Below are 13,387 nucleotides of genomic sequence, written 5' to 3'. Positions count from 1 at the left end.
ATGATCACTTTATAGCAGAGGAACAAGTATCATGCTGACAAAATACTCATAAGTATGTTGTTGAAGAAAAACAACCTAGGGGGAAAGTGTTGAAGAGAGAGGACCTACAATTTTATGTGCGGCAAAACTATAATTTAAACGAAAAGGTAAGATAAAGATGTTATCATGGACAAAGTTCACAAAATCTACACAAAAAGATCTTACTTTATACAGCTTGAAGCAAGATTCCAACAAGAAAAACAATAAATCCAGGAAAAACCTTTGAATGTGTGCAAAATAAGGGTCTAAATCAGAAATAAGTATCTAAACAAAGGAAAGATCGAGACGTGTTCAGACATAAAGCTAAAAACAAGACTAATAAATCATACGTGTATGTGCTCGTATATATAGGTTGATTAAAAACAAGTGGAAACTGAAAAATGCTATAGTACTTATAAAATTGGGGGAAAGACATTTATAAGTTTTAAAATTGATGGAAAAAATAAGCATAATAATTTTAATATGTATGTGTAACTACCAAAAGTAACAAAATACGAAGTAAAATGTTCAAAATGTTCGACAGTAAATAACAAAATTGCCTGAGGAAAGGAGAGAAAGACAAGAGAAAAAGAAACATTTTAAATAGAAAACGTAAAATAAGATAGCAAAAAATCAACCTAACATAACAAGAACTGAAATAATTATAAATGGCTTAAGGGCTCTGATAAATAGAATCTAACTGAATGTAAAAATGATATCCAGAAATACGGTGTTCTGAAGAAAATTAAACAAAAGGGCATTAAAAAATGTAAAATAACAGTAAAATATACATGTAGGAAAACAAGAATTAGAATTATAAAGTCACTATTTTAATACTGAAGAGAAAAACTTTAAATTAAAAAATGATTACATATGCTGATAAACCTTCTAAAAACTCAAAAACAAGAATGATTGTCAACACACAAGCACCAGCAATATGGTTTCAAAATATACAAGACAAACCTAATAGACACTTCTTTAGACTTACCTTCCTCTAACCCTTGGCCATAATCAACACAATTACATTCGCAAACACTCTCTTCTTATAGCTCCCATGTACCACACTGCTCTGATTTTCCTCTTAACCATAATAGCCTTTCCATTCTCATTTGCTGGCTCTTCACCTCCTTTGTCAGACCTGTGATTTTCTGTTCCTTGGAGCTCTGTACAGGACATTCACAATGTCTACATGACAATGACCCTCAAATACCTCTGATCAGCTTCAAACACACAGGTATAAGCTTTCATGATAAACACCTCAAATTCATTCTTGTCTAAAACTGGCATACCTTCTGCCTGCCACGATACAGCTCTTCCTTCGCTGTTGTCGATCTTCAAGGTGAGTCCTGCAGTTCATTCATGATTCTTCTCTCTCCTTCACTACCCACACCCAAACTCTCAGCAAGCCTCAAACCCTCATACTTCTCTCCACCTCTTCTGAACCTACCCTATCCAGACCACCATCACTGACCGTTTCCTTGCTCTCAGCAGCCTCCTCACAGCAGCCATATTGATCATCTTGTATGGTTTCATATTACACCCACCATGGTTTTATGTCTTCTCATTTTCCTTGGAATTCAAACTTCATACCATAGCAAGTAAGTGTCTAAATCGCTGTGCATAACCAGTTTCTCAACATCCTTTTTGCACTCTTCATCCCTAGCTCAGTCTGCAGCAAGCACATTGGCTATCTTCTTTATCTTCATACACGCTAAGCTCTTTTGTGCTTCAAGAAATTTACACATGCCTGTTTCTCTGCCCGAAAGCTATTATTCCTGATCAAAATTTCTGTGGCTGGCTCTTTTCCATCTTTGGGTCTCAGCTTGAATTCCACCCTTGATCACTACATTTAAAGCATATACCTTAATTTACTCAGCCTTGCTTAGGTTCCTAGTGTCTTGCAGCACCAGACATATGGCAGGTGTTTAATAAATACCTGCTGAATAAAAAACTGCCTTATCTTTAGTGGCCTAAAATACTGTTTTTTTTTTAACACCATAAGCATTAAATATTTGTTAAAGAAACCAGTAATATACATTATTTTTCATATATAATTCTTAAATTCTATTATTATATTTAATGTCTTTTACATGTTCAACAAATAAAATAAATACATATATGTTTAAAAATTTATATAGTATCTTTGACAAATCAAAGTTTTAGATTAAAAGGCTTAAAGGATATATAATAAAATAGACTTCAAAATTATCCATTTGTGAATCTTCTGCTAAATTACAATTATTTAATATGACAATAATTGATTACTGGGTTTTCTATGTCATTACTAATGGATATTTGTTGATAATATTCCAATTGAAAATCAGGATTACTCTTCCAGTTGTGTATATTTCTGTAGATTTGAAAATTACTTCAGATGTACAGTGCCCCATGTTTTAAGAAAGGACAGGAAAAAAGTATACAAATTCCAAGTAAATAAATAAATAAGTTTGAACAAAAAAACACAATAACTAACAATTATCAATAAAGGAAAAATTATAGGCATTTTGAAATTTGGATGAGTAGAGCTTAACTACATGTTTGAAAAAAATAATTTGGAGAAATGTAGCATTTTATACCAACAAATGAAAATAACTATTTTATAAGAAAGAAATACATACTCAATTACAACAATTAATAGTTTGGTAGTACTCTAACAATCTAAAATATCCACTTTTACTTCCCTTTGAGTCAAAGAATAATGAAATAAATTCCACCAACAAAAAGAAAAAAAAATTCCAGAAATGATACTTCTGTTGAAGCTCTTAGACGAATTTTACTTTAGTCTACTTTACTTTTTACTTCTCTAAGTGGCTACAAATTCCATAAATATTGAATCTATTGTTTGAGATGAGAATGAGCCACATATTATACATTCTAAATGTCAACATTTAAAAAATAATGTTGGCTTTCAAACTGTTTTAAACTTGATCCACAGAAAGAGGTTTTACTTTGCAACCCTGTACACACTTACCTTGCATTCTATGTGTACATGTAAACAAATGTCAACAAAAGCTATACGTTATTTGTAATCAAGTCTAATATTTACTATCTTTAAAAGTCTACTAAAAGTACTGATTGCAATTCACTAAACTTATTTCCCAATTAACTATTGGACCTTGACTTGCAGTTTGGAAATCACTGACCTAATAAACCTTACAATTCCATAAATTATATTAAATACATACATACTTTGACTGTGCCAGAACCCAACAATGTCTTTGGGAACCTTGAAGGAGAATCAGAAGAATGCTGAAAAAAAGAGAAATGAAGGAAGAAAGAAGAGAAAAGGAAAGAAAAGGAAACGCCTGTGAGGCATCATACGAAAGTAGAGGAAAATGGAGAGAAGCAAAGCAAATGTTTGAATTGCACATTCTAGTCTAAGGTATTACCATAGACAAGGAATCCTGTAAGACCTTATCAATGGTAGCACAGACCTCTTCAGTTTGCTGCCTGAGCTGTGCAGGAAAATACAACTGGAAGAATTGAAACCAGGTACTGGGTTAGCAATAAGTTTTGGGATTGCATACCAAAAGCAGGGGTAATCTGAAGTTATTACCTCCACAGGTGGTTCTAATGTGCTGTCCTTGGAGACACTTTCAGTCTTGACTGGTTCATCTAGTGCCTAGTGATAAATGAAATCATTCTTACATAAGGCTTCTAGTCACACAAATGGAGTAGAAAAGTCTCTTTAAACAAAATCTTTTATGTATTAATATTCTGAGAAAACAAATACTTAAAGTATTTGATGAGCCATTCTTTAACATTTTTTATGTTTGTTCAGTTTCTTCTGTGAAATTAGTATCTCCAGTATAAGGTGTTAACAATAAGAAAAGGACTTTGAGGGTTTACATTTGTTCAACTTTTTACATTTTGTTTTTTACTTAATTTTTGAATTTTTAAATTGATTAAATGTGGGAATCTTTTCATTCACTAATTTGGACTTGTGGCAGAGACAGCGCTGGGTACATCAGATACTTCATATTCCTGAGCATAATTATTCAATGTTTCCTTAGCCTCAATAATTTTGGTGTGAGCTTGTTACTTATTTCTTGTTAAATGAAGTCTAAAGTAATGTGTAACTTCTGGGACAAGGCAGTTAAAAGTAGATGTGATTTTTCATCCTAGTCTCTCTCGTCTTCAGATAACTAAGAAGCAAGACAAAAGCAGACAATATTATGGAGTCACTATTGGAAAAGAGCCATGTGGATGAGCTATCAATATACTGAGCTACACCAAACTATGATGTGGGAAGAAAATAAATGCTGATTGTGTTAGGCCACTGAAATGTCAGGTTTTGTCTATGTAAGCAGCTAGTCCATGTAAATCCATGTAAGCAAATCATGTTGCTTACAATGTAGCATTGCTTACATTGACTAATCCAGGCACTGTAGGCTATATATTTTTACAGACTAACCTCGGAATTTTTTCATTCGTACTAAGGCCTAATCCAAGCAATACAATCTTAAAACACTTCATATAATTACGTAAATTTATTGCATTTATACAGTTTACTTCACTTGCTTTTATGCTCTAATTGCCATATAAATTACATTTAAATCTGTATTTAATTACATATGAAATTTAATTGCTGTTATAATTTTTACTTTAAATGCTTATATGCATTATTTTAACTGTAATAAAATTATATTTTACCGTTGACCACATATTTATCATTCTCATCCTCTGCATTCCTCCGAGGTTCTAAGTTTCTATTTGCTATTATATTCCCTCAGCCTGAAAAACTTTTTTCAGCATTTTTTGTAGTATAAGCCTGCTATTAAGGAATTCTCTCAGTTTTCTTTTAGCTAAAAATATCCTTCTTTTGCTTTCTTTCTGAAAGAAATTATTCCTGGATATAGAATGTACAGTTTCTTTCTCTCTCTCAGCATTTTAAATGTAACATTCCATTGTCTTCTGGTCTTCATTGTTTCTGATTAAGAAATTAGCTAGTTATTATCATTTTTCTGTTCTTCTGTATGTAGCATGTAATTTTTCTCCACTGCCTTTAAGATCTTCTCTTTAATTTTTTATTTTTTGGTAGAAGTGGGAGTCTCACTATGTAGTGTAAGCTGGTCTTAAACTCATGACTTCAAACAATCCTCCCCACCTTCAGCTTCCCAAAGTGCTGGGATTATGGGTGTGACCATGCCCAGCTGCAAGTTGGGGGTGTCTAGCATGGTTTTGTGGAATTTCTTTGTATTAAACATTCTTAGGATTATCTGGGCTTCTTGAAAGAATAAATTTGTATCTTTCACCAAATTTGGAAACACTTCGCTATCAGTTTAAGTATTTGTTTCACTCCATTCTCCCTCAACTCTCCTGAAGTCTCAGAGACTTCAGTTACATTTCTATATTATCACACAGGTCGCTGGAATTCTTAAGCAATTTCTATCAATTCATCTTCAATTTCACTGACTCTTCTGTAATTTCCAGCTTCTTCTTAAACCAATCCAGCAATTTTTTTATCTCTAATATCTTTTTTAGTTCTAGAATTGCCATTTGATTCCATTTTGTAGTTTCTATTTTTGTGCTAAGAATTTCTATATGTTAGTTTATTATGAGTATATTCATAATAAACATATAGAACATATTTATAATAATTGCTTTAAAATCCTTACCAGTTAATGACAATTACAACATCTGGAGCATCTTTGGGTTGATCTCTATTAATTACATTTTCCCTTGAGTATAAGTTACATCACTCTGGTTTGTTTTTTTGTTTTTTGAAACTGAGTTTTGCTCTTATTGCCCAGGCTGGAGTGCAATGGCACAATCTGGGCTCACCATTACCTCCACTCCCAGGTTCAAGGGATTCTCCTGCCTTATTCTCCTGCGTAGCTGAAACTACAGGCATCTGCCACCAAGTCTGGGTAATTTTTTGTATTTTTAGTAGGGACGGGGTTTCTCCATGTTGGTCAGGCTGGTCTTGAACTCCTGACCTCTGGTGATCTGCCCACCTCGGCCTCCCAAAGTGCTGTGATTATAGGTGTTAGCCACCGTGCTCGGCCTATATCCTGAATATTTTGAATTATATGTTAGGAAGACTAAGAATTCTATTATGGTCTCCTAAGGAATATTATCTTTATTAGTTTACTTTTTGGTTGTTGTTTTTCTCTTTTAACCTCTCTGCACCCAGAGCTGCTTTGCTTGGCAATCTGTTGTGTCTTCTTAAGATCCCCATACATACTGATATACATGAATTTGTTCTTAACAATGCAGTGGTATTATATCTTTTTCAATTATTAACCTAGCACTGGAGATCTGAAGATTAAAATAAAATAATTTCACTTAACTTTTCTAATTTGAGTTCTAACACCTAAAAATCAATAGTTTTTAAAAGCCATGTTTATTTCTAATTAATATATAGGGCAAAATCCGACTTATTGATAGGGTCTTGGCATTTTTTGTTTTAATTATGCTTTAAGTTCTGGGACACATGTGCAGAATGTACAGGTTACATAGGTATACATGTGCCATGGTGGTTAGCTGCACCAATCAACCCGTCATCTATATCAGGTATTTCTCCTAATACTATCCATCTCCTAGCCCCCACCTCACAACAGACCACAGTGTGTGATGTTTCCCTCCCTATGTTCATGTATTCTCATTGTTCAACTCTCACTTATGAGCCAGAACATGCGGCGTTTGGTTTTCTTCCCTCTGTTAGTTTGCTGAAAATGATTGTTTCCAGCTTCATCCACGTCCCTGCAAAGGACATGAACTTATCCTTTTTTATGGCTGCATAGTATTCTATGGTGTATATGTGCCACATTTTCTTTATACAGTCTATCATTGATGGTCATTTGGGTTGGTTCCAAGTCTTTGCTATTATGAATACTGCTGCAATAAACATACGTGTGCATGTGTCTTTATAGCAGAATGATTTATAATACTTTGGGTATATACCCAGTAATGGGATTGCTGGGTCAAATGGTATTTCTGGTTCTAGATCCTTGAGTAGTTTCCACATTGTCTTCCACAGTGGTTGAACTTACACTCCCACCAACAGTGTAAAAGTTCCTATTTCTCCACATCCTCTCCAGCATCTGTTGTTTCCCGACATTTTAATGATCACCATTCTAATTGACATGAGATGGTATCTCATTATGGTTTTGATTTGCATTTCTCTGATGACCAGTGATGATAAACTTTTTTCATGTTTGTTGGCTGCATAAATGTCTCCTTTTGAAAAGTGTCTTTTCATATCCTTTGCCCACTCTTTGATTTTTTTTTCTTTTAAATTTGTTTAAGTTATTTGTAGATTCTGGATATGAGACCTTTGTAAGATGGGAAGATTGCAAAAATGTTCTCCCATTCTGTAAGTTGGCTGTTCACTCTGATGATAGTTTCTTTTGTTGTACAGAGGTCTTTAGTTTAATTAGATCTCATTTGTCAATTTTGGCTTTTGTTACCATTGCTTTTGGTGTTGTAGTCATGAAGTCTTTGCCCAGGCCTATATCCTGAATAGTATTGCCTAGGTTTTCTTCTAGGGTTTTACAGTTTTCGGTCTTACATTTAAGTCTTTAATTCATCTTGAGTAAATTTTTGTCTAAGGTGTAAGGAAGGGGTCCAATTTCAGTTCTCTGCACATTTTTAGCCAGTTTTCCCAATGCCAATTATTAAATAGGGAATCCTTCCCCATTGCTTGTTTTTGCAGGTTTGAAAAAGATCAGATGGTTGTAGATGTGTGGTGTTATTTCTGAGACCTCTGTTCTGTTCCATTGGTCTATATTTCTGTTTTGGTACCGGCATCATGTTGTTTTGGTTACTGTAGCCTTATAGAACAGTTTGAAGTCACGTAGCATAATGCCTCCAGCTTTGTTCTTTTTGTGTATGCAGTCAATTTGACTCCAAACTTTCTGTCTCTCTAATGATGGGAACTAGCCAAAATCTCCATTCCATTGTTTTCCCCTCAGCTGGGCCTAATAGGTACATTCAATAGTCATCCAGCGACTTGGGCAGAGTTTATCTACTGCATTTATGGCTCCTTTTGGCACTCTCTTTACCTGGACTCCCCCCTCACTTTCCAGTTCCTGTATAACCTTACATTCTGTTCTGTGTTTCTTCATCTAATAAGTCTGCAGGGTTGTTGCTAAATTTTCAGTACTGCATTATGACCAGACAAGGGACAACCCATAAGGTGAAAAAGTTTAAAGTATAGACACCAACCTAGTGCCATATTTTTCTTACAAGTATTGACTCTACTGCAGTTTTTACCTGCCTTGGCCATGTTTCAGTACCTTCAGGCACTTCTTTTTTATAATCTTATCCAGAGTTTATCATTGTTATCTGTAAAAAAGTTGGTCCAATACAAGCTATTCCTCCACTTGCAAAAGCAGAATAAGGCAAGCTAATTTAAAATTAATTCTAATTTCAATTTTCAACACATATTTTCTGTATCACAGAGATTGCATAAATTCAATCTCAAACCCTGTCTCAGGTGACTAAAGGTTATTTTTTCCTACTCTAAGCCTAGATTGATATTAGAAAATGTGATGGCCATTCACAGTGGCTCACACCTGTAATCCTAGCACTTTGAGAGGCTGAGGCAGGAGGATCACTTGAGCCCAGGAGCTCAAGACCAGCGTGGGCAACATAGTAAGGTCCCATCTCTATAAAAAATTTTTTAAATTGGCTGAATGTGATGAAATACACCTGCAGTTACAGAAACTTGAGAGACTAACATAGAAGGATGGTTGAACCCAGGAGTTCAAGGCTGCAGTGAGCCTTGATCACACCACTGCACTCCAGCCTGGGCAACAGAGTAAGACCCTGTCTCTAAAAAATTAAAAAGGGGAATGTCATTTCTCATTCTTCTTGCAACTGAGAGTGTAACCATTCAAAACTCTTGACTTTTTAATTGGGATGCAATTCCAGTTCTCTGTATTACCAAAGCATCAGCACCAAGATAAATGCTCTGAATTTCAGCCTGCTTTTAGTATTTGACCCTTGGGGATTTCCCCCACTATTTTTTTTATAAGCTCAGCTTTATACTGGGTCGAACACAGATGAAATTGTCAGTATTCAACTGATAATCACTTGCCAAGATGGCAATTTCACGTAGCTTGGCCTGTTTTTTAATACAATTTTTAAATTGATCCTCGATTCCAGGCATTTTACAACAGAAAGTTTTTCAAGCAATATAGTTTCAATACACTTTGAAAGTTTGAAAATCTACCACCAGAAAGGTTACACAAAAAATATATGTCATGAGTTCTGAAGACAGTTACAAAAGAGGTTACCAAAAATGCAATGAGCAATTATAGGCACAAGGCAGTTACTTTCAAGAGACGTATCATCACTTGAATATATATGATCTGGTAGATTTGTAAACAGACAAATGAAACACTCAGTTCTCTATTATCATGTATTATATAACTTTTAAGATTATAGGCTGCCCTGTCCTCTTAGATTTACCTCCTATTGCTCATTTCTTTATTCCCGTTCTGAGGTAGACATATCCTGACAGAAGGTGTTATGCCAGCCATGAAACCATGGAATCCATTGCTCATCAAAATCTATTTTCCTCTTTCTAACAATCAGGGATCTCCATCCACAACTATCAGCCTTGACAAGAGGTACCAGGTCCAGATGGTAGACTTGCCACTTTAGCATGGGATATGTCGCAAAGAATTCAGAAAAGTGACTTTAAAAGATAAAATTTTACCATCCCCATGTTTTAATCGCTCATACATTGTCTGGAAATTTTTGTTTTCAAGATCCACTTCTCTGTATTAAATCACAAAATTTGAAAGACTGGTTATGATAACCTATTAAAAACACTTAAGATTGATTCTTTCTTACCATAACAAAAATCTATTTTATGCTTGCTTTCCCCATTCTTTAAAATTATGATTGGTCATGAGAAATGACTGGCAAGGAACTGAAATATTCATCAATGTAACTCTTCACTGGTGTTCAGATGGTTTAATATTTCCCTGGATGGTGTTTCAATCACCTCCTGGTCACCTTGTTCATAGGGTAGAGGTTCCTTTCCTTGTATTACAGAAATAGGTGGTTACATAATTCCTGATACTGTGCAGATAAAAGCCACAACAGTTTTTTAGTCACATATGCTCACAGTCCGGGGAAGGGGCACATCATGTTCCATGCAGGGCCACATGGAGGATGCAATAAGGAACAATCAGGGGTTGTGGGTATCCAGAGAGTAATGCACCCCTGGTTCCACCAAAGGATATGATTGGTTTGTTTGAACTGGAGCCTATTACTAAGGCATACTCAGGAATTACACCTGGTATTTAGATAAGGAGGGCTGTTTGTCTAGTAACCTTATCCGCAGGAGAGGAGCAAAGAAGAGAACTTGCAATTAGGCTATTTGAGGCTCTCTCACATATAGCAGACATCAAGGTAGCACACAATATTGGGCCTTAATTTTAGGCCTTACACCACATGTGACCTCTACTATACTGATAATTATGGAGATGCAAAATGTCAGAAATTAAAGACCAGGACTAACAACCAGTTCCTCAGGAGGGAATTTTGTTCTGGCTCTTGCTCAGCATTCCAACAATGCCTTTCACATGCTCCTCACTCTCAGGCTGCCCCTACCCATAAAGAACCTTTTGAGTTCTTTGAACTTGTGGTGATCTTTTGAACTACATGTAATTAACTCTCCCTAGATCCACTCTCAGTTCACTTAGAGAATTCCTATTCATCCTGAAGATTCAAATCAAACTCCTTTAGAAGGTCTTTCTTGGCCTCACAGGCCAAGGGAATCATTCCCTGTTTGGGGAACCATATCACTTTGCACATTATCTTAAGTATATTGTATCATAATTACTTTTTAAACTATATCTCTCCCCTACTGGACTATTTGTTCTATTAGACTACAGAAAATATATTTATCTTTGTAGACCCAGGACAGAGAATACGACAGGTGCTCAGTAACGATCTTTTTGATGAATCGCTAGGTAAACCAAGATATAAATGAAGTTAAGTTAAATTAATAAATGAATCATAGAAATAATGTTATTTAAATACTCCCTGGTAAAATGTTCTAGATGAGTGACTTAAACTCTTTGAATCATTTAATTAACAAATAAACGATATCTTTTTCTATATTACAGTTAAATTTGTTAACCATGAAAGATTTGAGCATATAACCAATGTTAGTGCAATGAGATTATTTTCTTTTTAAAACCCAAACCAACTAAGATTAATATTCTAATTAGTCTGTGAAAACTTACTGCTGGCAAAAATAAAACTTTTATTAGTTACCTGTGATACTGAAATTCACTCAGAGATTGACAAAACTATCTACTCACGTCCCGTGGAAAACTAGACTATAACTGATGTTAGGTCTCAGTAATGCTTAAATTTTGAAATGGTACAAAATACCCAGACTATTTTTTTAAAAATTGGATTGGGGCTTATTTTGAACTTAAATAGTCATGAAATTTACAATTGATTTTGTGTAATTGACTACAAGTTACTTGTCAGACGTATCATTGTGATACTCTTTCAAGCAACCATTAAAAAGTAGCTTCTTTTTCTATTGTCCAAAAATTTATTTTAAAAGCATATTTTGAATCTCAGTAAGAATTCTGACCAGAGGTTGCTTTTTGATAAGTTAGCCAGCATGATGATACTGCTTCTCTAGATTTTATTATTTTGAATTAAAGTCTCTTAAAATAGTATCTAATAAATTATTATTAAAAATGTGTATTTTAATTGGACTAAATAAATTGAGGCATAAATTGAATATTCTTTGACCTCATTCATCTTAAAATATTCTTAACTAATATAAATAATCAGAAATACTTTCATTAGAAGTGTTTGTAGTTTGCTCAAAAGTGCCAACTTTGGGGCCCAGCTTTTGAAGACACCATATCTTATAGCAGAAAATAATTTATGAACTTAGCACTACATTAAAATTAAGAGCCAAGAACTATGAAAAAGCATTGTAAATCATATAAGCGTATGCTAATAAACTGTAATAGGTATTCCCAATTATAAGTGTCTCTGATGAAACCGCAAACACTTTTTAGTCAAATATATTGAGTCAATCTCATCTGTTCCCTTAAAATATAGGATCAAGTTCTAAAAATCAGGAGTTGGAAAGTAAACTGCCTCCAATGGAAGAATGATTTAACAGAACCTGTAAACTTTTTGTTATGCCTAGACTATTTGATTAAATTTCAAAAATTTCATGCCTGAGTTATTAGATTTTAATAATGATCAAATCAACCACCCAAAATGATTTGTGTTAAACCTAAATGCTCCTATACTTTGCTAATATGGCCTGGTTTTGGTAGAATAAATCCCCTGAGGACTACAAAATACTTAATGGACTAATACAAAATGATTTGTAGGAATGTAGATATTAGTGGAAAAATAAATCTCACTTTGATTGTCTAGTTGGGGATTCATGTCTAAACAACATTCAGCTCTGAAGAAACTGGAAAAAAGTACACTGCAAATCAAAGGAGCTTGCAGATATATAAAATAGGGTTTCTTTAACGATCTAGGCATATTTGCCAATAAAATATTTTCACATGATTGGTTTAAAAATTTCAAGAACTGAAGAACTCTACTTGGTGATTTTACTCCCGAGAGCTTTGGAAAGTTAAACATTTGTTCCTCCTACAGGGAAGGGAGTTTTTGCAAACCATTACAGCCAGTTTCAAAACCATTCCAGCAAAGCTCCATGGTAGAAGAATTTATACTTTTTTTTTTCATTTAATTAATGATGTCAGAAGGGTGTTCTTTATTCCAGCCAGCACCTCCTTCACTGTCATTTGCTTCATCTCTTTCAGTAGTTCAAGAAACTGAGCTGGTTTGTAATCCATCACTATCTCAAATCATCTCAGAGCTACATTATTTCCCGTTTTCTTTTAATTTTTCCACATAAAAACAAAATATTCTTGTTGCTCTCATTTAATGAAGATATAAATATATTTTAGCAAGTAATTGAAAAAAAGCGTTGTAGGCAGGGATCCCATATCAGCATCCCTTGCTCAGTAATTCACTGAAGCTAGCTGATGTCACTGTAGGGTAACAAACGGAAGGCTGAGAGCCAACCAGATCTCTTCTGAGGCCCAATTTAGGAACTTAGTAACCCTGATGCTTTAGGGAATGTACTTGGCTTCTTTGAGCATCAAATTCTTCACAGAGTTGTGAAGACGAAAGAGCACTTAGCTCAATGTCTGATACACTAGAGTATTCAATATGGCAGTCATTGTGACTGTATTGTCTAATCTTCAAAAGGTGACAGCTTACTTCCCTTCTAGCAGAAGGCGGTTCTATAAGCTTTTCCACGGAAGTAGAATTGATGAGGCTTAATCTGTCGTAAAGAAAGACTCTTTGTTATTGTTGTTTTCATTGGCATACAATAGTCTACTTTATTTTT

The 13,387-nt window shown here is 34.5% G+C and overlaps 1 protein-coding gene across 50 annotated transcripts in view; it reads right to left on the bottom strand.

Annotated features, from left to right (window-relative positions):
- The window catches only part of MLIP (muscular LMNA interacting protein), a 283,089-nt gene that overhangs the window by 98,360 nt on the left and 171,342 nt on the right, over window positions 1-13,387 (bottom strand). For 23 of the 50 annotated variants that reach the window (XR_013534304.1, XR_013534303.1, XM_078369389.1 and 20 more), the window contains 3 exons: window positions 3,575-3,640; window positions 3,408-3,491; window positions 3,208-3,267 (listed from right to left, as the gene is read on the bottom strand). The exons of 6 other annotated variants lie outside the window; for them this stretch is intronic. Coding sequence is in view for 42 of the 44 variants with exons in the window: in XM_078369389.1 (XP_078225515.1) it covers window positions 3,208-3,267; window positions 3,408-3,491; window positions 3,575-3,640 (210 nt within the window). In the remaining 2 variants the exon portion in view is untranslated. The remainder of the gene's footprint in view (window positions 1-3,207; window positions 3,268-3,407; window positions 3,492-3,574; window positions 3,641-13,387) is intronic. 21 more of the 50 variants (XM_078369404.1, XM_078369408.1, XM_078369424.1 and 18 more) reach the window with 2 other exon arrangements.

This window comes from Callithrix jacchus, chromosome 4 (assembly GCF_049354715.1).
Source record: "Callithrix jacchus isolate 240 chromosome 4, calJac240_pri, whole genome shotgun sequence".
NCBI classification, from domain to species: domain Eukaryota; kingdom Metazoa; phylum Chordata; class Mammalia; order Primates; family Cebidae; genus Callithrix; species Callithrix jacchus.
This window is presented reverse-complemented; position numbering and strand designations above follow the sequence as displayed.